Source organism: Protopterus annectens, chromosome 11.part0, assembly GCF_019279795.1.
Source record: "Protopterus annectens isolate FY-2018-M chromosome 11.part0, PAN1.0, whole genome shotgun sequence".
Taxonomy (NCBI): Eukaryota; Metazoa; Chordata; order Ceratodontiformes; family Protopteridae; genus Protopterus; species Protopterus annectens.
Genome location: NC_056745.1, coordinates 1,400,678,999 through 1,400,703,271, shown reverse-complemented (window position 1 = coordinate 1,400,703,271; position 24,273 = coordinate 1,400,678,999). Strand labels below are relative to the sequence as shown.

The following is a 24,273-nucleotide window of genomic DNA, read 5'->3' as shown; positions in this document are numbered from 1 at the left end:
ATTAGTGTTTGTTTCCAGTAGAAAAAGGATCTGAATTTCTGTGAGGATAATAAGTAAGACAGTACCAAGCTGGCAGGAGAGATTATTTTGAATACAAGCTTAAAAATATTGCCAGCAGCATTTATAGTAAAATAGTAGCAATGCCTTTAAAGTAAGTAATGTTCTGTATCTAAAATGATTCAAGATTGTTGTAGCATTATTCTTGAATATTTCTAATGCCCCCTCTTCTTTACTCTCCCCTTTATTACCTGTGATCCCCTAAGTTTTCTAGGCAGTAAGGCCGCTGCAATCTTTGCTCATTTCCAGCTCTGCTTTGACACAGCTTTTGTGAGAAAGCCATCCAGATTCATGGAGAACATAGTCCCAACAGTTGTGAAATTGTACATGTGAAAGAAAGGAGCATTAGGGATGGAAAGCTACAATAGCTGGTGAATATTTTTATCATAGGTTGCACTGATCAAGCTAAGGATTCTGATTACAAGGATATAGCATAAATTGGGTAAAACGGTATGTATATGTTGGCCTGTATGCTCATGGTCTGACATGTTGCACTACCACCAGTCTACTGTAGTAGTGAAACCATTAGGCCCTAGTTTCCTGCTAGTGTCATGTAGCAGTTATAGTCTCCCTAGCTCTTAGCCTTTTTCCCCAGCTGACCTTTGATACCTTTCTCAGTCCTGAGATGTCTGCTTTGGCAGCATGCACTTATCTCCATGACACTAGCTTTGATTGTGAACTTGGAGAGTTTTATTTGTCAGCTGAATGCTTTAATCTGAATGCAGAACACATTTTGTAAATACTTAAAAATATCACTAAACTTTTTGTATGGGTTTGTTTTGTCTCAACAGGAGTGCATCTTTGATGAGGACTGTGGAAAAGGAAATTACTGCTCATCTGCCATCATGACATCCAGATGTTTGCCTTGCAGAACACAGGAAATGGTAATACAGTGTATACACATGTAAAACAGTAAGACGCTGTATATGCAAGTGAGCAAACAATTGGGGTATGTGTGTGTGTGCACGCGTGCACATATGCCAAGTACATGCATACCTCTTGTGTTGCTTGCGTTTTATTTTTCCAGATGTATTACTGTTGCCAATCAGAAAACTGTTATGTAAAATTCAGATATGTTTGTTGATGAGTGACTTATTGATTTTGAAATGAAGGAAAATAATTAAACTGAGGAAAATTCATTCTAACTATGGTATTCAACAATGCCATTTACAGCTAAAAATAGTTATTTAGTTAGATACTTGTGCACTGTCAGTCCAGTTGGCTAGACTTCAGAATGCTCTACTGCAGAAGGATTTAACCAGGTGTATAAGACATAATCTGTGGTGTACAAAGGCTTGTAAACATTGACTTGTGTAACATGGCCTTTGATACAGAGTTGCTTAAGCGTTCTGACTCGAGTTTTGTTATACATGTGTTTTGTAGCGAACTCATCTGTAAAGCAAGTTTTTATTATCCATCTTATTAGAGACTTTTGCATCATTTAACGTTGAGGGACCACAGAGAAAGTGCAAGACATGCATTACATTAATTTCAGTGGCCAAGCCTTTTCTTAAGATGCAGTTACCTTAGAGTAAGAATAGTGAATTAATGGAATGTTGAAGGGTGAGAGTTTTTTTTTTTTTTTTTTTATTTATTATTGTCATAGTTACTTCTAAATTGAGTCACTCAAGCGCACATAGTACAAGAACCTATGTACTTGAGCTGACATTACATGGTAGGTATTGGTAACTGGGCCAATGTAATGTGAGGTCATGTATATTGAGTATATGTAGAGGATCTGTATAAACTATGTAATTAAAAGGTTCTGTTGCAATAATTTAGCATGTACTTCATATCTTTTACTTCCATATTAAGGATATGTAACACAGGAAAAGGACAGTAATTTTGGCAAGAAGCACCATTACAGGATTTTGGCATATAAATTAGACATTTCTGGTTACTCCTATGGCACTGTGACATGCCTTTACATTCCCATCCTATTACACTCTGAGAAGTTATCAAGCACTGTTAACTCTTCTCAGAGATCCTGTTTCCCAGAGGTTTTTGTTGGATCAGCAAATGTACTTCATATTGATCACTGCTGTAGTAGCCTTAATTATATGAGCTATATCCTGCATAGAATATAAAAACCTGACAACTTCCAAAGCTTTAGAGCATCTTCCACATGACGGGTCCAAACCATTTGTCACCTTGAGCTCCCCTGCTGGCCAACTGAAGAACCAGTGTGTTGTTTCATGGTCAAGGTAAAAATGGTGCTGGATTCCTAGGTAAGTTTAACCTGCAGACTTTCGAGAATTGACGGTCAGATAATGCTGATGTTCATCGTGTTTCACTGTTGCAGTCCTTACAAAATGGGTTATCCGGCTCCCGGTAGCCCACAGTCGGCCAGAATACCAAAACGTTGGTATATGACGTCAGCTGCCTTTGGCCGTAAACCCGACGTCAGGTATAAAGGAAGGCAGCCGACGCCATTTCCTCAGTCTTTCTTGCCACGGAGCCCGAAGCAGAAGCAATTCGCATGAGTGCCGGTCGGCTGATTACCTTCTTTTGTATTCCGACTACTTAGGTTGAAGACATCCTCAGCTAAGTACCCTGTTGGGGACCCTCTTTTCTTGCTTTAACGAATGTTAGAGAAAGTTAATAACTGTTTTGCCTGTGGAAAACAGATTCCGCACCCTGATTTTCATTTTTACTGTATCACTTGCTTAGGCCTTGAGCACGGCATCCCTAATTGTGATCTCTGTGCTTATTTTAATCCACGTACTATACTCCGTAGAACAACATTTTATGTAAGCATTTTGGAGTTTGGCCTAGGTTCGTCAGTATGGCCTCTTCTGGTCTCCCGATTTCCAATGTTCTTAAGAAGCACAAGGATAAAGATCGTGACAGGGCTAGGGTCAGGTTGGCTAACGACGTTCCAGTTAAGTTGGTCATCGGCCCAGCGGTTCTCAGTGAGATGCTTTCACAGCCCCTGCAGTCTGCGGATGTTCAGCTGCAGGCCTCTGCTGAGACCCTTTCAGAGTCTTCTATGCTGCAGGCTTCCACTTCGTCTTCTGACCCTCCACCAGTCACTACCTTTGATGGCTCCGGAGCCGCTAAGCAAGCCCTGGCTTCTGAAGCCTCTCTTCTTCGGCCTGAGACCAGTCCCAGACTGAAGACCTCGGTTCAAACTACCGCTGTGGCTAGACCTCCAGAGTCCCTCTGGCTTTCTAGCAGACCTTCCACCTGCAAATTTACTCAAAAGCAGGCACCGCCTCCCCTCAAATTCCTCAGTCACAGATGATTAAAATGGTTAGTGATCTTCTGACTCTCATCCGGGGCTCTCAAACTCCTCCTTCTACGAGGGCTAGAGAATCGTCCCCTGAAGTTTTGTTTCCCTCAGGTTCTGATTTTTCCAGCAATTCTGCTGATAAAGAGGAAGACTTTCAACTTTATTCTGGTTTTGAGGATTCTGATGCTGAAGAATCTATCCCTTCTGCCTCTCCTCCAGAAGATTTTTGTTTTGGAGATGCTCTGAATACTCTTAGAGAGCATTCAAAGTGGAAGAGTCAGGACTGTCCTCAGTCTAAGAAAAGGATTAAGGGAGTTCTTGGATTTACCACAGCATAAGCCTCTGGCTATCCCTCAGGTGTTGGAAGTAGTTGATGATGTTTTCATGGGGAATTCTTAGACTCCTAATACTGTTCCTCCTGCTCCCAGGAAACCTGACCAGTATTAAGTTCCTGATTCTCATCAGTTTCTTTTTAGGAATCCTACTGATGATCCAGAAACGATTTCTCAGGGCCCTAAAGGTGTTAAGGCTACAGCTGCAAAAAATCCTGTTCCCTCTGACAGAGAATCTAGAGCCTGGGACAGGTGGGGGAAAAAAGGTTTATACCTCTGCCACCCTTGCTAGTAGGTCTGTTAATTGTCTCTTTCATATGCTTAAGTTTCAGCAGCATACATTGGAGGCTATTGAGGCTAAAATTGCTAGTGTTCCTTCCCTGACGGAGAGTAAGGGCATGCAAGATTTATTGAATTCTGCCACTCTTGTGACTAAACATTCTTTACACTGTGGTTATGACAATTTGGAGGCTTCTTGCAGGGCAGCAGCCACTGGATCTGTTATCAGAAGACATGCTTGGCTCAGCTAAAATTTCTGAGCCTGTTAAATCTAAGTTACTGGATGTGCCTTTGCATAAGGGACAATCTGTTTGGTAACAAAGCAGAAGAGGTCTTGAAAAAATTGGAGGATAAAGCCAAATCTATGCAAACTGTTAAAGATTTTCAGCAAGTTCAGCCTCCTCATTTTAGTAGGCATTACCCTTCTAAGAATTGGACTTTTCCTGATCTCAGTAAACAGGAACGCACTAGGTCTAGGGTTTATAGGTCTTCTAGGGGACAGACCTGTACTCCTCTTGTGACTAAACAATGGCATGCTTCCTCTTCATAATCTGGGACTTCTAAGCAACCTTCCTAAAGTAGGCATTCTGTTTGACTCAGCCCTCCCACTGCCTGCCCCTGCTGGCCCATGGTTGCCTTTGGGGGGAAGGTTGGCCAATTTTGCAGACTTTTGGTCCACCATCACAGACAACAAATGGTTACTCAAAATAGTATACCAGGGCTACAAGTTTTCTTTTCACACATTCCCTGTTCACCAAGGATACCCAGATATTCCTCCAAATCAAAAGGCAGAAGCAGAAAAGCAAATTTCTTCTTTGCTGAACCTGGGAACAATAGAGCCAGTTCCTGTACTTCAGATAGGTCAAAGTTTCTACTCGAGACTTTTTCTGGTTCCCAAAAAAGGGGACACCTGGTGCCCAATTCTGGATTGTCCATATTGAACACTTTGGTGATTCCCAAATTCAAAATGCTCACTCTTCAGCAGTTGCAGCCAATGCTGGCCAAGGATTCCTGGCTGGTGACTTTGGATCTCAAAGAAGCTTATCTGCACATACCAATTTGGGAAAGTTGCAGGCAGTACCTTTGTTTCAGAGCTGGAAAGCGACACTGCCAGTTCTCTGCACTGCCCTTTGGCTTATCTACTGCTCCCAGAGTTTTTACAAAATACTGGGCTCCGGTCATTGCTTTTTTTGCAGGCAGAGAAACATTCACATTTACCCTTACTTGGACGATTGCCTCATTCAAACACTCTCTCCAGAACATTTTCTAAAGGATTTGGATTTTGTAAGGAATCTTCTCACTTCTTTGGGCTACACTCTCGACAAAAGGAAGTCAAGAATGGTACCCACAAGGGAGATTGTATTCCTGGCAGCGAGTCGGAGTACAGCTGCCCAGATGGTATTCCTCCCTCCAGAGAAACAAATGCAGCTTTCAACGTACTTCAAGGATTTGGCAAGCATGACCCAGCTCTCTGCTAGCCAATTCCTGCAAGCCCTGGGATTCATGGCTTCATGTATTCTGATGCTTCCATATGCCAAACTGCATATGAGGAAAATACAGTGGTACCTCAAGAACCTTTGGTGTCAACATACACAGGATTTAGACTTGATACTTCCTCTGATTCCCTGTCTGCAGACAGAGTTTCTTTGGTGGATGACAGCTTGTTCACAGAACAAAGGCCTGTGTTTTCAATCACCTCCTGGAAGCATGACTCACCACATATGCCTTGGACTACACGTGGGGAGTACATCTAGATGGCAGATGCATACAGGGGACTTGGAGCAACCAACAGATTCACCTGCACATACATCTGAAAGAATTGATAGCAGTCCAGCAGGCCTTGCTGGCTTTCAAGCATCTTCTCTTTCCTGAAACTCTTCAAGTCAGGACAGACAACACCACAGTCATGTGGTACATCAGCAAGCAGGGAGGGACTCACTCTTACCCCCTGTGCAGACAAAGCATGATTCTATGGTCCATAGCAGCCTCCATGGGCCTACATCTGATAGCTCAGTTTCTTCCAGGCAGACTGAACACCTTGGCAGATCAGTTGAGCAGGCAGTTCCTGGATCCTCACAAGTGGCAACTGAACAAGACCATCTTCTATAGCATCATTCAGCGTTGGGGTTCTCCCCAGGTGGATCTCTTCTCATCTCCGAACAGCCATCTTCTTCCAGTCTTTTGCACCAGGAAACATCACGACAAAGCCTAGAGAGTGGATGTTCTGTCCTTCCCCTGGACACAGCTTTCAATTTATGCCTTCCCTCCTCTGCCTCTTCTTCCCAGAGTGCTGTTGAAGATAAGGGACGAAAGACCAAGGGCCATTATCATAGCTCCAGACTGGTCCAGACAGTATTGGTATCCACTGCTTCGCAGTCTTGCTCAGTCTCAGCCTTGGCATCTTCCCCTGATACCAGATCTCTTGGTTCAGGAGGAGGGAAAATTTCTACATCCTCATCTTCAGACTCTGCATTTGGCGGTCTGGCTCATAATATAAATCTATCTCAACAGGTGGTTGAGGTTCTTCATGAGGCCAGGAGGCCTAGCACTAGGAAATCTTACGCAGATAAATGGAAAAGATTCTGTATTTGGATGCAAGCTAGAGGGGGGGGGACTCTTCTCAACCATCTCTTTCTCGTATTCTTGATTACCTGCAGGCTTGCTTAATGGTGGGCTTTCCTTTTTCTTCAGTCAAGATTCATGCCTCTGCTATTTCTGCTTATTGTTCCTTTGAACAACCCATCTTCTCACATCCTTTGATGAAGCAGTTGCTCAGGGGGGTTAGCAATTTAAAACCTCACAGAAAGGCACCTACTCCTGCTTGGGATGTTAATTTTATGCTTGAGAAACTTACTGTGCCTCCTTATGAACTAGCTGGCTCAGTAGATTTAAGGTTTCTTTCTTGGAAAACTGATTTTCTCTTGGCCATTACTTCAGCTAGAAGAGTTTCCGAGCTGCAGGCCTTAATGGCAGTAGAGCCTTTTATCATCTTCCATGCGGATAGGGTTTCCCTTCGAACAAATTCTTCCTTTATGCCTAAGGTGGCTTCTACCTTGACTCTTAATCTATCCACCTGCCTACTTTCTTTCCTAAACCTCAGAATAGAGGAGATAGACTTCTGCACTCCCTTGATGTGCATAGACAGCTTAGATTTCATCTGGACAGGACTAAAACCTATCGGAAGTCTGACCAGTTGTTGGTCAGTTTTGCATTTGGAGCTCAGGGCAAAGCTATTTCCAAACAGACAATTTCTAAATGGATTGCCCATAGTAGTCACTTTTGTTACTTGCAGCATGGCAAGATTCATCCACAGAGTATCAGGACCCATTCTACTAGAGCAACTTCCATCTCAGCAGCTTTTTTGAGAGGTGTACCTACTAGGGACATCCTGGAAGCAGCTACTTGGACTTCTGTTCACACTTTCACAAAGCATTACAATTTACCTTTATTTTCTAAATCCAGGGCTGGTTTTGCCACTGCAGTGTTGCAGGGCATTCTTACCAACCCTTAAATAGTGGGTATTCCTCCTGCCCATTTTTCTTTGGGCTTTGGGAATCAACCCATTTTGTAAGGACTGCAACAGTGAAACACAATGAACATAGTACGGTTGTGTGCACTTATCATAAATGTAGATGTTAGAGTGTATTCACTGTTGCAGTCCCCCCTCTTCATACCGCTTTTTTCCTAAGGCACAGAATATCTGTTTGTTTTGTGGATGGTATATTTCCAGAGATTTTCCTTTCCTGGTCTAGCCTTCTTGGGGGCTTCTGACAGTTGTGGCAAGAAAAACTGAGTAAATGGCATCGGCTGCCTTCCTTTATACCTGACGTTTACGGCCGAAGGCAACCGACATCATATACCAAGGCGTTGGTATTCTGGCCGACTGTGGGCTACCGGGAACTGGATAACCCTTTTTGTAATGACTGCAACAGTGAATACACTCGAACCTCTACATTAATGGTAAGTGTACACAACTGTACTTTCCCATTGCAGGAAGGATAAGTCCCATTTGGGGAAAGCCATACACTTTACTTTGTTACTTAAAGTAAGCTTGTTTCTCAAAAAAAAAAAAAAAAAAAAAGTAATTTTATTTTCCTTGTCTGTTATGTGACTTTTATGCATTTTTGAATGGGAGTGCACTTTTTTTACTTTCATGGTAAAAAGTTGTTTGTCTACTTTTTCTTTGAAGAAACATTTTACTTTAAGGCTGAGGTAAGTGTTTAAAGTGCATTTTACTGGTGGTTTTTTTTTTTTTTCTTCTTTTTCGGGGACAAAGAATTATTATTTTTTTTTTTATCTGCGGTGGTGCAGCCGGTAGCGTTGTTTCCTCACAGCAAGAGGTTCTCCCGTTCAATTCTTGGCTGGAGTGCAGGGAGTGCCTTCTGTGTGGAGTCTGCATGTCCTCCCCGCAGTTGGGTGGGCATTCAAAAGACATGCGTAAATGGGCATGCCTTTGTTGAAGGTTGAACGTTGAGCTGGCACCTCAGCGTTCGTCAAAATCTACTGCCAATCATTAGCGGACCGGAGTTCCGCTGTGGCGACCCCATAACCGGGAAAAGCCAAAAGACAACAACAACAACCTGTTTTACCAACTATTTCTGCTAAACTCAAGCACCATTTCAGCTTGACCATGAAACAACATACAGGTTCTTTGGATGTTCTTCCTGCCAAAAACACAAGGTTTTTTGGCAAGCAGTCTTTGCCATCACAGCAGGCTGATAATTTGCCTCAGCAGCAGATGGATGACTGTTGTGGCCAGATCACACATCTTTTTCTTTGGATCCCTGTGGTGTAGTCCCAATAGCCACCATAAAGCAAGGATTACATTTGTCCTCTGCAGCTGTTGAAGTCCCCTTTATGGACAAGGGAGAAGCTACTATTGTCAGTCTTGGGAGAAGCAGGTACAGCACCTTTACTTAGCCTAATGTTACTCTTCCTCCTGTTCCAAAACCATTTAAATAATACCTTACTGAGTGTTGGGGTCCTTTGCTGGGAATCATTATGCCTACATTAACGTTAGGGCTCTTAGGTCATAGTAACAAAGGAAGGTGCAGTGAAGGAAGTATGATGTACCTTCATTCAACCCCCCCCCCCCCCAATAGCTGCACAAACTGTCCTTCATGGAAGAGCTGCTAGTTGGTAGATAAATGTTTAGCAGTTACAGAGCCATAAATGGGTGTGTTGTTGCCTTGTGCAGCTCCCCATTATGCCTCCCCTAGCTCTATGATAAGAAGCACCCAGCTGATCTACCTTCAAGATGATCATAAAAAAATCCTTTTCTCTCACTTGAGGAGCAAAAGAAAAAAGAAAAGATTCTTCATTCTAAATTGTAGCAAACTGTTTTTGACATTTAAAATGTAGCTTGCTACATTCTAAAGTGAAGTGCTAAAGCTTTGACTTTAAAGCAGTATTTACATTAATTTCTGAATGCCAGTGCTGCTATAGCAAAAATGTAGAGCTGAAGTACTTCAATTTTGACAAAACGAACAAACCAGTAGTAGTAGTCCAACTGTCTGTTAAGTAAACTTTTGCTGAGTCGGTTGGACTACTGGTTTGTTCGTTTAGATTTATGTTGTTTCCGGTATGGTCCACTTGTCTACTCATAGCTTTTTTACTTGCTTTGTACTTCAGTCCTGACAGCAAATGCAGTATTAGTATGCAGAAACTGGATGCTAGTACTGAACTATCCTGATCTGCACCTGTGGATCGTGACCTCTGACACGTACCTAAAAGGAGGTTGCTATTTTCGCCCTGCTCTTGCTACATTTCTGAGCAGTTACTGTGCAAGCAGTCCTCCACTCATCTCTTCATTAAGGTGTGGGCTGCTTGATCCAGCAGCTTTAGCGTCATTATGCTTCTCTTTCAGCACTGTACACTACTTCCCCTCATTTGTCTTTTCAGGTATCCTTACTTGTCAGCTTGAGGATGTGTTTTTTTTATAAGAATGTTGACTAACAGATCACCCAGATGCAGACTAGCCTCAGAGGCATAGCTGGTTCAAGCACCACCCTGTGCCATTCCCACAAAGCAGCACCTCACCATTCGTTCTGGACTAGCTTCAGAGGCATAACTGGCTCAAGCAACACTCTGTGCCAGTCCCACAAAGTAGCACGCCACTCTCCGTTCAAGTGAAGAGCAAGAAAAAAAAAAAAAGAGAGAAGAAAAAGAATTTCTGTAGACAGTACCATGTGCCCCCACTCCTTCAAGTGAGAGCAAAAAAAAAAAAAAAGTCCTCTCCTTTTACTGGCACACCAATCAGGTGATCAGATACATAATACTCATCCTCCCTCTTGCCCTGGCTCTAGGTAAAGAGAGAGAAAAAGAAAACATACATTCCTTCTGTAACACACCAGTTAGGTGGCCAGTTACATTGACACCCCCCCCCACTCATGCCATGGGCTTTTCAGGTAAAGAGAGAAAAAGAAAACATCGGCTCCTTCTACTGGCACACCAACCAGGTGGTTATGTTACATGACCCACCCCTTCCCTCCTGCCCAGGCTCTTCAGAGGAAGAGCAAAAAAAACATACAGTTCTGCTAGTTACTCTGGCACACCAACCAGGTGGCTAGATGCAGCCCCCCTTACTCCTGCCGCATTCCTTCAATAGAAAAAAGTGGTTGATCAGGTACCTGGGTTTCCTGAAATGCAGAAGCCCATTCGGTCCCATTTCTCTGCCTTGCCCTTGACCCTCCTTTAGTTTTAAAAAATCTTTATTCTTTTTAAACTGCAGTAGCAGTTGCTAGAGTTTAGACCACACACACAGCTCTACAGCACTCAGTTTGCCAACAAATGAAATACCGGCTTTTAAAAGCTGAATTGTAGTAAAAAGCAATTTGAAGTGGCCAATCACACCCCCCTAACATTTTCCCCAGGGCAATTTCCCCTTGTTGCCCCACCCTAGCTACGATACTGACCAGCATATTCATCATCACATTTTGTACAAATATCCCAGACAATATAACTTTGTCAGTTAACTTGAGCCCCTTTGAAATGGGACACATAATTAGAATTCAGGAGTAATTAAGTTGTTTAGTATTGATGTATGTCACAGAAATTAATGTATTAAAATGACTGTATGCATATTTTCCCATGCTGAATCTCCCATATAAACAAATTTTTTTTTTTTTTAGAACTGTACTCGAAATGAAGAGTGTTGTCAAGGTCTGTGTGTATGGGGTCAGTGTGCAAAAGATGTTAGAAAAGGTCAAAATGGAACAATCTGTGAAAATCAAGGAGACTGCAGTAAAGGAACATGTTGTGCTATCCAGTCAAGTGAGTATTAAACATGTGCCATCTTCTGCTTTTATGAAAGTTCTCTTAACGTGCTGTAATGATAGTAGTAGTCCAGAGTAGCATGTATAGATTCATAGTTGTGTACTAGGCTAATGAACACTTCAACCTTTAAGCCTAGTCATGCAGCTCAAATGTGACCCAGAAATTTTATGTTTTAGATATTTATTTATATAGGGGAGATTTTTGGTTATGACATGATTTACTGGCTGCTTCTGTCCATCAGAGACATAGGTACCATGCTAGACCTGTTGATGATTTTCCATTTTCCCATCTACTGGTCCAAGTTGAGCTTAAATAAGGGTTAAGGAGGGACTTTGCTTCAAATGGATTGAGAGCCTATTCCAGAAAACTGGAATTCTGAGATGCAGATCTGTTTCTCCAACATGCCGTACTTGCCACAAGAAAAATTTAGATATATGAATCTAGTAGATGTCCTTCTGTATCTCTGCTGCAGTATTCATTACACTAGGGATCCCCTGCCAAGGGTAGCCCAATGTCCATCCAGTATACCATAGACATAAGTTGCAATAGGGACATGGTAGATCACATGTATGCTCCCTGTTCATGGCATAGAGCATAAATGTGATGTACCTTCCTCAGAACAACTTTGCTGCCAGTCCAACTGCCATCTTCAATCATCAGTCTGAATGCTCCATCGTCTGCTGGTTGCCAAGCTGATTCAAATAAGTACCCCGTTGGAGTTTTGCTTGTTATCTTTTCTTGTGGTTGTAAGGTTACATGTCATCCAGAAAGGGAAAGTGTCGGTGAGGGAGACAGATTGCCTTTAAAGACTATCATGAGCAGTGTTCGTTTTGCTTTGGTGCTTCTTTTGACCATATGTCATGCCCTATTTGTCAGGTGTTTGTCCCAAAAACTCTTCAAAGTCATCTCTCCCCTTTACCCATCTACCTAGAAAACCAGTGTCTCAAGTTGTTGGCACAGGGTACAATGGAGGAATTGTTCCAGCCCGAGGGTCAGCCATCTGCAAAGAAGGAGGCCAAAAAATTTAGGCCAGAGTCTACTTATGTATTGCCTCAACCAGACTTCAACAATGAGGCTGGAGAAAGCCTAGAGGATCACCTGATTTGTCCGTCAGATTACTCTGAGGTGACTGCTTCAGAGGCCAGCATGGATCCAGCTTCTTACATGTCCTGGGAGGCTCTGCAGGCATCAGTTTCAGGTGTTTTGGGAGAACTGCGTCTAATAATGTCTGAGAGATTGAGGGGTGTTCTGCAGATTGTTAGGGAGGAGATTCCCACTATGTTGATTGTTGGCAGGGGTCTGAACCTCCTAAGATGTTTAGGGCATATGTTTCTTTAAAGAAAAAGCAGAAGACAAAGGACATTTTCCCTGCTCCAAAAGATCCTCAGCATGAATGGCAGGGTTTTACACAGGAGTTATTTAATGCTCTCATGGCTTTGGGGCCCCCTCAAAGAGTCTCTGCTCCTGACTCCCTTGGTCCTCTACTTCTTTTAAGAGGCTCAAGGTGCAGGACTCTTCTGATGAGGATTTCGACTCTGATGTAGAGTCTTTGGCCTATTCCTTCAAGAGTCCCTCTCCATTGGATTATGGTTCTGAGAAGGGAGGATTCTCCCCTTCAGGAGATTTCCTTTGGGGATACTCTCTCGTATGATGGAATTTAAGTGGAACTGCATCCAGGTTTCTGATGTTCAGAAGAGGTACTATGAACTCCTCCAAATGGAGTCTCCTAAGCCCTGTGGTATTCCTCCTGCTCTTGCTGCTTTGTTGGACACAATTTAGCAGCTTCTCAGTTTCCTGATTCCTGCTTCTTAAAAAAAAAAAAAAAAAAAAATAGGTTTTATAAGGTGCCTGATGATTATAAATTTCTTTACATGTTTTCTTCTGATAAGCCTTCCAAGCTTTTACCACCTTTCTGACAAGGACAGTAGAACCATGGAAATATTAGGCAAAAAGGTATACACAGCTACTACTCTGGCCTTTAGGGCTGTAAATTACCAGACCCATATTACCAGGTATATTTTAGCTCATGTAGCTCAGGCTTTTAAAGTTATTTTGGACCTTCCAGATTCTGAGAGGAAGGCATTGGCCCTCTCTTTGTTGGGGTCATCTTCCCAAGTAGCTCACCATTCCATTGAATGTAGTTACGATGCAACTGATGCCTCTTCTAGAGCTGGTGCATTTGCTCTGTGTTAAGGCATTATTCTTGGATTCACCTTCAGCCTCTGCCTGGTGATATTAAGGCCAAGCTAATGAACAACAAAAAATCTCTTTGGTTCTGCTGTGGCTGAGCTTTTTAAGTCCCTTCAAAAGAAGGGTAAGGCTATGCAGGAATTAAAACATATTTTTCTTTCCCCACATTTCCTCTTGAGCTTTTGTACTCTCCCTAGTGTAATGAGTACTGTAACAATGGTATGGAAGGATATAGTATAGTTGTGTAAAATCTTACCATAACATTAGATGTCCTTCCCTTCACTATTGCAGTATTCACTCCCTCCTTCCCCTTTTTTTCTTTTTCCCTCTGGATGCACACCTTCCTTTTTGTACTCCTTGGACTGTTGTTCTTCCTGGGGCTTTTCAGTTTTGAGGACGGCTTTTCAGTTCTGAGGACGGTATGTCCGTATTTCACCCTTGTGCCCTATACTGTGAGCGGGGAGCATACTGTGACGTATGATGCCCCTATTACAACCTAATGCTTTGGTATACTGGCCAGATATCAGGCTTCCCTTGGTGGGGGATCCATAGTGTAATGAATATTGCAACAGTGAAGGGAATGTCTACTGTTATAGTAAGATTTTACACAACTGTACATTCTGATGCTGTTTCTCTTGCTGATATGCAAAAGGTGCATCAGAGTAGGATTCAAAGATGCCTGGTATGCCAGGCATAGGTCTTCTATCAGTAGTCTATATGAGACAGAGTATAGACATAGGGCTTTCAGGTGATCTGCATAGGACATTGTTTACTCCTTTTATTCTTTTTTTGTAAGGAACATTGACGGATGTTCCAGATGCTGCATGTGTCTGGTCAGATGCATACAGAAGGGGGCATTATACTCTGTGTCTGATAAGGGTTGAAGGCAGTGGTGTCATGATTTCCCTTGACCTAGATACCATGCCCTTATGAGTTGAACAATATAAAAGGATTTTCTTACTACTTTGGACACGTTTGGTTGAAGGCTAGGTTATGATCTTCATGAGTTCCCAGATCCCTGACTACAGGGTCAACTCTTACGGGTGTTTTATTGATGGGATAGTTTCTTAGTGTGGCTTACTTTCCATATGTTACTATAATGCATTTCTTGACATTCAGTTTTAAGCTATGACTTTGGCACCATTCTTTTGTCTGTGTTAAACCTTCCTGTAGGGTGATTTCATCTCAACCCCCCCCCCAGTTTGTAATCATCTGTGAACTTAGTCAGCCAGAGGCATTTGGCATTGGCTCTGACCTCCAAGAAGAAGATGCCTAAGAGAAATGGGCCCAGCACAGAGCCCTGAGGAACTCTGCTGGTGACCATACTCTTAGTGGAAGTGGCCTCACTGATCCTAACCTCCCTGGTCCTGAGCCATCTGACTATCCAGAATATTATAGAGGGGCATTTTGCCTAGTTCCATAAGTTCATTAATGGCCAAATGGGGTATTGTATCAAATGCCTTAGCCAGATCAAGATTGGTAGTATGCACCACTTTACCCTCATCCATTGCCTTGGTGAAAGAACTCAGCAGGTTTATTAGGCATGATCTTCATTTGATGATGCCAAACTGGGATGGATCCAGTGCCTGGAGGTCTCTAATGACTTTTGATCATTTCCATATTAATTCTTTCCATGGCTTTTCAAATAAGACTGATAGGACTAATGGGCCTGTAGTTTTCAGGTTCTGTTGATGATCCTTATGAAGGGGATTGACCATTACAGTCCTCCGTTCTCATGGCACAGAACCTGTTTTGAGACTAGAGTAAGTGACTCCGGTGGTCCTAAGAAGTCATATTTTCGACTATTCATGAGGTTTCCTGGGATATTGTCAGGGTTCAGTGAGATTGTGTTCTTGGTTGTTGCAATTGTAGCCAGGACGTGCTGTCTAGTTACAGTTGGAGGCATTGTTTGAGGGTATTTCTTGAGGCATGGCTGGGGGTAAAGTTGGACCTGAATTTGTCAGCCAACAGATTCATTATATTGCTGGTCTCAGTGATTGTAGCACAATTAAGCACCATTTCAGCATATTGCTGTGTTCTGCTGTTGAGGTTTATGACAGCTGCAGAAGGCCTTATGGTTGCCTTTTGCCTGGGAAGCTATCTTAACCTTAAAGTTGTCTCTGTTTGACTTAATTAGTCCTATTAGTTGTCTGTTTAGTCTGAGGGAGTTCTTATCTTTATGGAAATTGTACTTCCTGATTTTTGCAATTATTTTTTTTCTTTTTGTTGTATATTCTGTTTAATTTGGGATGCCGTCAGGACTATTTGTTTTTGGAGTTAGTTATGGGCTTACTTCTGGTAGGTACATCAGCCTGTTTGCAGTCATTGACATGGTTGTACAGAGTTTCTGTGAAAAATTCTGCATAATAAGCTGCTGTGTTCTCTGGGTTCAGAGGGACATTGAATTTTGGCAAACTGTCTCTTAAAAGTTTTTTTTTTCCTTGGAATAGTTCCTAACTGTTGCTGGGTTTACTGATCTGATTATGAAGAAGACAGCTTTATGGTCAGACCTTACCAGGGAGGACATGACATGGGGGGTGCAGTGTTCTCCCATATTTGTGAGTACAGAGTCCAATATCTTGAAGCAGTGTGTACAGAGAGGTCAAGGTTATTTGTATTTACAATGTCCTGGAATCTCTGTGCCTCATATTTGAGGCTGTGTAAGATTCCCAGCCTATAGAAAGGTAATTAAGCTCTCCCATGAGTAGGTCAACATGCAACTGTGGAAGACATTCCCCCTAGTAAGAAAAGTCCATTGGGATGGAATCTGAGATTGCAAAGTCATCAGTGAAACAGTCGGACGACAGCATATAAACCACTGGTTGCCACAATCTGCTGCACGCAGTGGTCAGGGAAGGCTTGAAGGTCAACAGAGACCAGGCTGAAGACCTGAAAGTTGACTAGAGAGAGCACAACAGTTCAATGAATTATTCAGAGTTCTAGCATCTCAAGAAGAACAGGAAATAGGTGGAGCTGAAGAAGAATGGCAACCCTCAAAACAGCATGTGTGAGGACTATGCAACAGTTATGTGGCCAAGCCACGTATGGAACTAAGGAACATAAGGAAAGCTGGTGGTGGAATCCAGATGTCCAGGAAGTCATCCAAAGAAAGGAGCACAGGAAAAAGTGGGAGATTCAAAAGACTGACCACACTAAGAAGGAATACTGGTTGGCTAACAAAGACAACAAAAACGGAGTTCCAATAGCAAAGAACAAGTCATCAAAGGCACTCTTGTCAGCTTCAGGAAAGTGAGTTAGTAGATGGCACAAAAAAACTTTATCAAGTTACAAGGCAAAGACAGATAAAGAAGATGGTCAGACACCCTTAATAAGGGACACCAACAGCAACTTGCTCACCCTTCCAGGGACATCAAAGGCAGATGGAAGGAGTACTTCAGCTTCTGAATGAAGATAACCCCATAGAGGCTGTACAGCCCCAGACACAACCTACAATTAGAGAAGAGAAGGAGCCTCCATAGAAGACATAAGAACAGCACAAAGTAAAATGAAGTCAGGAAAAGCAGCAGGTTCAGATGAAGTCACAGCAGATATAAAAATGTTGAGTGAGATAGGAGAGAGATGGCTCCTGAAGGTACACACAGCAGTGTGGAGAGAAAGCCATATCCCAGATGACTGGAGAATAAGTATACTAGTGCCAGTGTTCAAGAACAGAGGACACTCATGGCTGTGGGCAGTATAGCAGTATCAAACTCATGTCACATTGCATAAAAGCTCTGGAGAGGGTTATTGACAAACAAATATGCAGAGTAGTAGAAAGTAAGATGGGAAATGAGCATTTCAGATTCAGATCGGGATATAGTGCAACTGACCCAGTATTTGCAGTGAGGCAGATAGTTGAGAAGGAACTAGAGCTGGGGAGTGCAATTGGGCATTCCTAGACTTGGAGAAAACATATGACAAGGTTCCAAGAAGCCTGATTTGGCAGTCATGTGGTGGTTCAAAGTCCCAAAAACATTGGTGGAATTGGTGCAGGATATGTATAAGGGCCCAATGATTGAAATATGAACAGTTTTGGTCCACTTAGGAGTTCCCAGTGGGAGTGGGTGTGCATCAGGGTTCAGTTCTGATTGCACTGCTGTTCATATTAGTGACAAACGGGTTGGAGGGGACGGATCAAAGTTGGTGTATGCAGATGATGTGGTATTACAGGCAGGCTCTGAGCAAGAACTTCAGCAAAGGGTAGGGGAATGAAATGTGAAACTGAAGGCACATGGAATGAAAGTAAGTACGGATAGGGCAGTTTTAATGAGGGAAATCAGAAGGAGCTGAGAATTGAGATAGAAGGGAAGATAGTGGAACAGGTTAACAGCCTTAAGTATCTGGGAGGGCTGTTTTAGGAGAAGTGAAGTCTGATTGAAGAGGTCAAAGCTAGAATCAGAGGGGCTGCAGCTTACTGGCATAGAGTGTCAGGGTGGTATATGATGGAAGAATGCCAAAGAAGTTAAAAAGTAATGTGTACAAAACAGTGGTGCAACCAGAACTATTGTATGGAACAGAAACCTGGGCAGTAAAGCCAGAGCAGTTGAGGAAGGTATTGAGAGATGAAGTACCTAAGACAGGGTGGTAGGATACACACTGAGGGACAGACAAAGGAATGGGGACACAAGAGCAGAAGCCAAAGTAGCTCCATTTGCAGGAAAGATTAAAGAGAGCAGATTACGGTGGTTCAGGCACATGTGCAGGAATAAGGCAAGAAAAAACAAAGGTCTCCAGCAAAGAGATGGATGGATGTGTGAGAAGATCTGTGACAGGCATGAGTGTCAAAGAAGGCAGAAGGGTGGCATTGAATCCAGAAAGATGGTAACATTTGACACAACCTGATCCAATGTAGAAAAACAGGGGAAAAAAGGGGTTGATGATGGCAAGTAGGCTGTTCAGTTGGATGGCATGTCTCTCCAATAGGTCCAAGTATGCTCTGTAGGTTTCTTGGGACATGGAGGGTGACCTGTAGCTAGTTAGAATATGGTACAGGATTTTATCTGTGGTGGTCTGCATGTTAAGTGTATCATCCTGTTTAACCAACCTGGATGAGTGCTGCATTGCTAAGGTACTCTCTGCAACATTAAACCAAGTCTCAGTAACTGCACATATGTCTCTGTTCTCAAGGATGATGAGGGCTTGGAAGAAGTGTGTCTGTTTGTTTAGCCTCCTGGCATTGAGCAGTAACACCTTTAAATTCAGTCGATTTGATTTTGCTATGTCATTAGGGTTGTCAATTTGACATTGCCTAGAAAAGGCACTATGGGTGGAATAAGGTTTTAGCCAGCATTCAAAATCATTCAGGGGGCAATTGAAGACCATCCCTGGCAAAGCAATGTTATTTTGTTCTCTTCTACTGACAAATATTAGATCCCCCTAAAATAACACCAGAAACATAGCCAATTGTTGAAATTCATGTTCTTGTTCATATTGTGGCATCATCCTGTGTGAAGGTAATATGTCTGTCAATTTTAGGGTCACGCCAGCCTAAGAGAGACAGTCCATGAGTGCCGTCATGTCTCTCTTCATATTGTCTAGGGAGTTACAGCTTGGGTCATTTACACCTACATGGACTATGATGGAATCATTCTTGTGCATGTGGTGAATTGACTTGAGTGTTTGCATAATTTGATGGATCCTGGCTCCAGACAGGCAACTAATGGCCCTTTTCTTGTTTAGCCTTATGCTTAATCTTTGTTTATTAATGAGTCCTTCTGTAACTGAAATGAATTACAACACCCATGTTTTTTTTCTGTATCTATTTCTTTTTACATAATGAGGTGCTGCACCTTCTGGCATTTACTCCAGTATTAGTTGTTTAAAAACATCATTAGCAATAACTGTTTGTTGTCTTGCTTATTTGAATCCAGTCATTTGGGAGACAGCTTTTAGTTTTTCATTTGCAGAATCATACCTACATCCTTATTGTAGGTGTCATTTATATGCGAAAAATTTCTTTAGAGAAGGAGGAGGATCCATGGGGTGGGCATGCTGACATGGCCAACAAATATCCTTTGCTAAAGGAGTAAGATAGGTGTCACAAGGTGTAGGTATTCCTTATTCCAGACTTATTCTAGGGGTTTGCCAGAAGGCCAGGCATCCAACAGTCAGTCTACCATAGCTTTCTTCAGGTGTCCTGTAGCTCCTCCTTGGCTGATGTTAGACTGACATTCAGTATAAATGTTTGTGTCTGTATGTGTGGGGGGAGAGGGGTGATATGCTTGTACCATAACTTCAGATCTTTTAGCTGTGTTAAGCATTTGGGTAGTCTGTTTTCTAATCTTTCCAGAGATGAATATTTGGCCATAGATCAGCTACATAACTCTGAGATCATGATACGCCCTGCTGATCAAGGAGGCATGATTGTAATTATGGATGGAGAGTTCTATTTTAATAAAATGCATTTGTTATCTGATACATCTACATATGGCTTGATTCAGAAATGTGACATAGTATGATTCATAAAGTTAATGATGACTTATATGATATCTTCCTTTGCAGAAGCATTACACCTGATTTTATATAGTTATCTGGTTGTTTCATCCCCTACAGTACCCATTCTACAGGGACTGCCAAAAATACAGAAGGATTTTGAGACCCCCCCGATGATGCCTATAGTCTCTGGAAGGGGCTGGCACACGGAGCCTCTATCCATATATGTAGAGAGTATGTTTAAAGCCAGTATTAGAATTAGCTTCTACAGTTTTGAGAGACATCAAAGATTTTTGAGTCTTTCCATAAATGCATCAGAGAAAAATTTGATCTGCGATTTCATCTTTGTAACATTATATGTTGTTCGCTGTTTACTGCCATTCCTAACAATTGGTCTGGACTATATTAGAGTATGTTTGAATGATAGGACCAATCATACACAGAATCAGATTTCATTGATTTGCATGCTAATTGAACTGATCCTAAATAATAATGTCTTTCTGTTTGATGAAAAGTATTATAACCAGAAAGCTGTCATAGCAATGGGCACTTCATGCCCCAACTCATACACAAATATGGTAATGGCTCACTGGGAGGCTATTTATGTATTAGCTAAAGAACACTACTCCTGCTATATTAGTTATTACAGGTGTTTTGATTGACAATATTTTTATGTTATGGACAGGTACTCAAAACCTTTTGGATTAATTTTTGGAATATATAAATTCTACAACTCCTTTTTTATGTTTCACTATGATTTGCTCTGATAAAGAGATTGAGTTCTTAGAAGTGAAATTATTAAAAATCCAGATTCATCAGTCAGCAGTTGTTTGCGTAGCCATGCAGGAGGAATGCAGTTCTTCATAGAAATAGCATGTGGCCTAATCATATTTACAAGAATTTGGTGAAAGGGCAAGCTATGCACATATCTAGACTTACCAGTGATGAACTGTTCTTTGAAGCAGTTATATCTACATTAAATGCTAATTTTCTTAAGGGGAGATATAGGCATAGGGAATTAGATAAATTTTTGACAGCTGACAGCATTGAAAGGAATGGGTGAGGCCGTATTTATTTTTCGAACAAGAGAGCATGCTCTAGGTTGAGTACTGATAGATGCAATGTAGATAACAAAAAAAAAAAAAAAAAAAAAAACAGAAAAAATATATGAATAAAATGACCTTATCCTTCTCTTCGGATGTAAATTGGATCAGTGAGATCATGAAAAGGAATTGGCATATTCTCATGCCTGATGATGAAATTATGGCTGTAGTAGGCATTGGACCTGCTTTTTGTTTTAAGAACAGGCAATAACTTAAAAGGCTTTTGTGTTACAGTAATAGTAAATCTATGACCGGCACTAAATCCCAGACACTAGGACTAAATCCCAGACACTAGGTACTTTTAAGTGCAGTATATGTATGTATATTGAAAACGGTGATACATGCACCCAACTAGAAAGAAAACATAAATTTTCTTTTTATGCTGATTGTTCAACCAGGAATCTAGTCGTATCTGACCAAATGCAAAAAGTGCCCTGCTTTTCTACTTTTTATGTAGGGAAATGAACCATTCTCTGAGAGAACATGTTCGTGAATATATATATATATATATATATATATATATATGTATTATATTTGCAGAAACAATGATAAGAATGCTTTGGCAAGACATGTCTATAAGGAGGGATCTGAACAGATTTTTAACTTTTTAGTATTAAACTTGTCGCCTCACAGCAAGAGGTTCTCCCGTTCGATTCTCGGCTGGAACGCCTTCTGTGTGGAGTCTGCATGTCCTCCCTGCGGTTGAGTGGCATTCGAAAGACATGCGTGAATGGGCGTGCCTTCGTTGAAGGTTGGACGTCGGGCTGGCACCTCGGCACCGTAAAAAATCTACTGCCAATCATTAGCAGACCGGAGTACCGCTGTGGTGACCCCTAACTGGGAAAAGCTGAAAGAAGAACAACAACAAAGTGTTAAACTTGTTATTAGTGATGAGCGCTTATGTGACATTAGGAATAAAACTGAAGAATTAGAAATGCATTGGATCATTACCTTGCAATCTGATAAATGCTCTGGTCTTAACAAAACTGTATCTTTAAGGCCCCATTTAAAATCATGTGATTTGTTTAAATGATTCAACTGGATACTTTGCATCTGTTTGAATATGTATTGCTACTATGTATTTGTAGTATTATGGTGTGATGAAGCGTCTACTATTAATGTGAAAGCGCTTACCCGCTTGTCTTAAATATTGTCTGTTTTAAGCTTTTATGGACAGTTCATTTATTAAAGTTTCATATATTCCTTCAGCCATGCTGCTTTTCCTTTAGTTTTGACTGACTTGGATGTTTTTTTATGAAGACCGATTGCTTTTCTCATTATTTGTGCTATGAGTTATTGAATTGTGATATATCATTTAGTGGTGTTTGGGTAGTCTGCGTCCGTTCTGTAACTTACAGATGAGTTCAGGAGATTACAGACAAGAGGGTAAAGTCTATGGGGAGGCCTGCTTCTGCTGGTCCTGGAGAAGCACCGTCTGTGGCAAGGATTGAGGGAAAAAATCCCACCCCCAGGTTTGACCATTTTGGAGCTGAAAAGTCGATCCCTGTCCACCATCACTACTGTAGCACATGCTTCAAAGGAGTCTGCATTGATAACCCGGCTGAACACCAGCTCTCAAATACCTGGGAAGGCTGCTTGCATTCTTAGGGTTATAACAGCACCTCTTGAAATGCTTGAGAGATGGGGTATGTCTACTATCTCTACTGGTGGTGTTTCTGGCGGACCTTTTGATAAATTCCCAGTCCCTGGAGGACCAGTAATTTTCCCTGCGCAGCAGTTTCTCCATTGCCTGTGCCCCTGTCACTACCAACTTTTAATTTGACTGCAACAAGTTTGCAGAAAAATATACAGTGACCTGGCAAAGAACTAATTTGTCATTTTTATGTCCATTTGTTTTGTGGGTTTCACCCACCCCTAAAAGAGAATGGAATCACCCCCTCTGGCACATTAGAACCAGATCCTGAGAAGAAGAACTCTAGTAGGCATTGCATATCACCTCCACTATGGGATGTAATACTGATAACAAGGAAACTATCTCCTCAGACTTTCACCAGAGAGTATATTACTTGGGGATACTTTATTTCTCCTTTTTTACCCTAAGCCTGCCAACCATCAAGGATTCCCCTGTTAGGCTCAGTCATTCCCCTTGAGTGACGTTTGTAGTCAACAGCATATGAGAGGAAGGGGATGAGAGCCATCTGAGGAAGCCGTTATTCATGAAACTATGAGGATTGCTTGTGTCCTCACCAGCATCCAGCATCTGAAGGCATTACTGTTGAGCTCTAACCCTCCTTTGGTGGTGGCACATGCACCTGCATCACCACAGTTGATACTCATGCCCTTCTATCCCTGCAAATGCACAGTCCTTCATGGGTGAGGACAGGGCCTATCATCCCAAGCTTCGATATACCACAGATTTGAGGGAACTTCTCCCCAGGAGGGAGAGCAGCATACTTGCACACCTTTTCACCAAAAGGAACTAAAGTTATGGTACAAACTTAGCCTCCTTTATACCAAATGTTGGTCCATTGCTGGCTGGGAAGGAAATGTGATTGCAGAGATATCTGAAACAAATTGTGGAAGTTGACCCAGATGTTGAACATCTGCCATCGTGACAATTCCTGGAGTTGGGAATACTACTGCCACAGTGATAGCCTATGTGATTGTGTATGGTTATCATCCATTGCACACACAACTGTACTTTACACCTCATTGAATTAAATCTCCTTCTTTAGAACCAAAGCTGACTAGTTTTCTGAAATAGTCCAATGTGTGGCTTCCATTTATGTTTAAGGTTTTTAAGAAAAATGTTCTACATCTGTGTAGAATTAACTCTAATTAGTTTGTGTTAGTTGCTGTCTTGACCATATTAGTTGTGTTTTGGTAGTAGCTGATATTATGACAGTAACTATCTTCAGTAACCACTTAAAGTATAAGTATTGCATCGTTTATAAATGGATGGCATTCATTAATTTATCTGTTAAGAGTGGGTGACCTGGTCTGAGGACCCTCTTCAATCATGAACTAGGTCAGAAGAAGACAATTTCAATGATGAGCTGTAGTATACCCAAGGTATTTGATTGACCAAAATATTACACAAGTTTTACTTTAGATTTCAGGTATACATAATAAAAGTACAATTATTCATATGCAACATCAAGTGTAGGCTTCTGAGTTTGTATCTCTCCTCATTAATGCAAGTCTTAATAAGTTAATCCTGCAAGCTAGTGGACTAGTATTTTGATTTAGTAACTCAAATTAAGGCAGTCTTATAAATGGTTTAAAAGGGACAAGAAGAGTAGCAGAAGAGGTTGTAAAGCAAGAAGAAATAATTTAGCACTTATTTATAGAGTAGGAATTAAAAACAGTAAGGTTAGATGGCAAGAAAATAGGTTAAAGTAGTAAGGAATAG

General features: G+C 41.7%; 1 protein-coding gene across 1 annotated transcript in view; it reads left to right on the top strand.

The window, feature by feature from the left end:
* The first annotated feature begins 845 nt into the window (after positions 1–845).
* Positions 846–24,273, top strand: part of LOC122814879 (dickkopf-related protein 3-like) — a 106,596-nt gene continuing 83,168 nt past the window's right edge. Inside the window, exons 1-2 of the mRNA XM_044087153.1 lie at positions 846–941; positions 11,031–11,172. Coding sequence (XP_043943088.1) covers positions 903–941; positions 11,031–11,172 — 181 coding nt within the window. The 5' untranslated portion in view covers positions 846–902. The remainder of the gene's footprint in view (positions 942–11,030; positions 11,173–24,273) is intronic.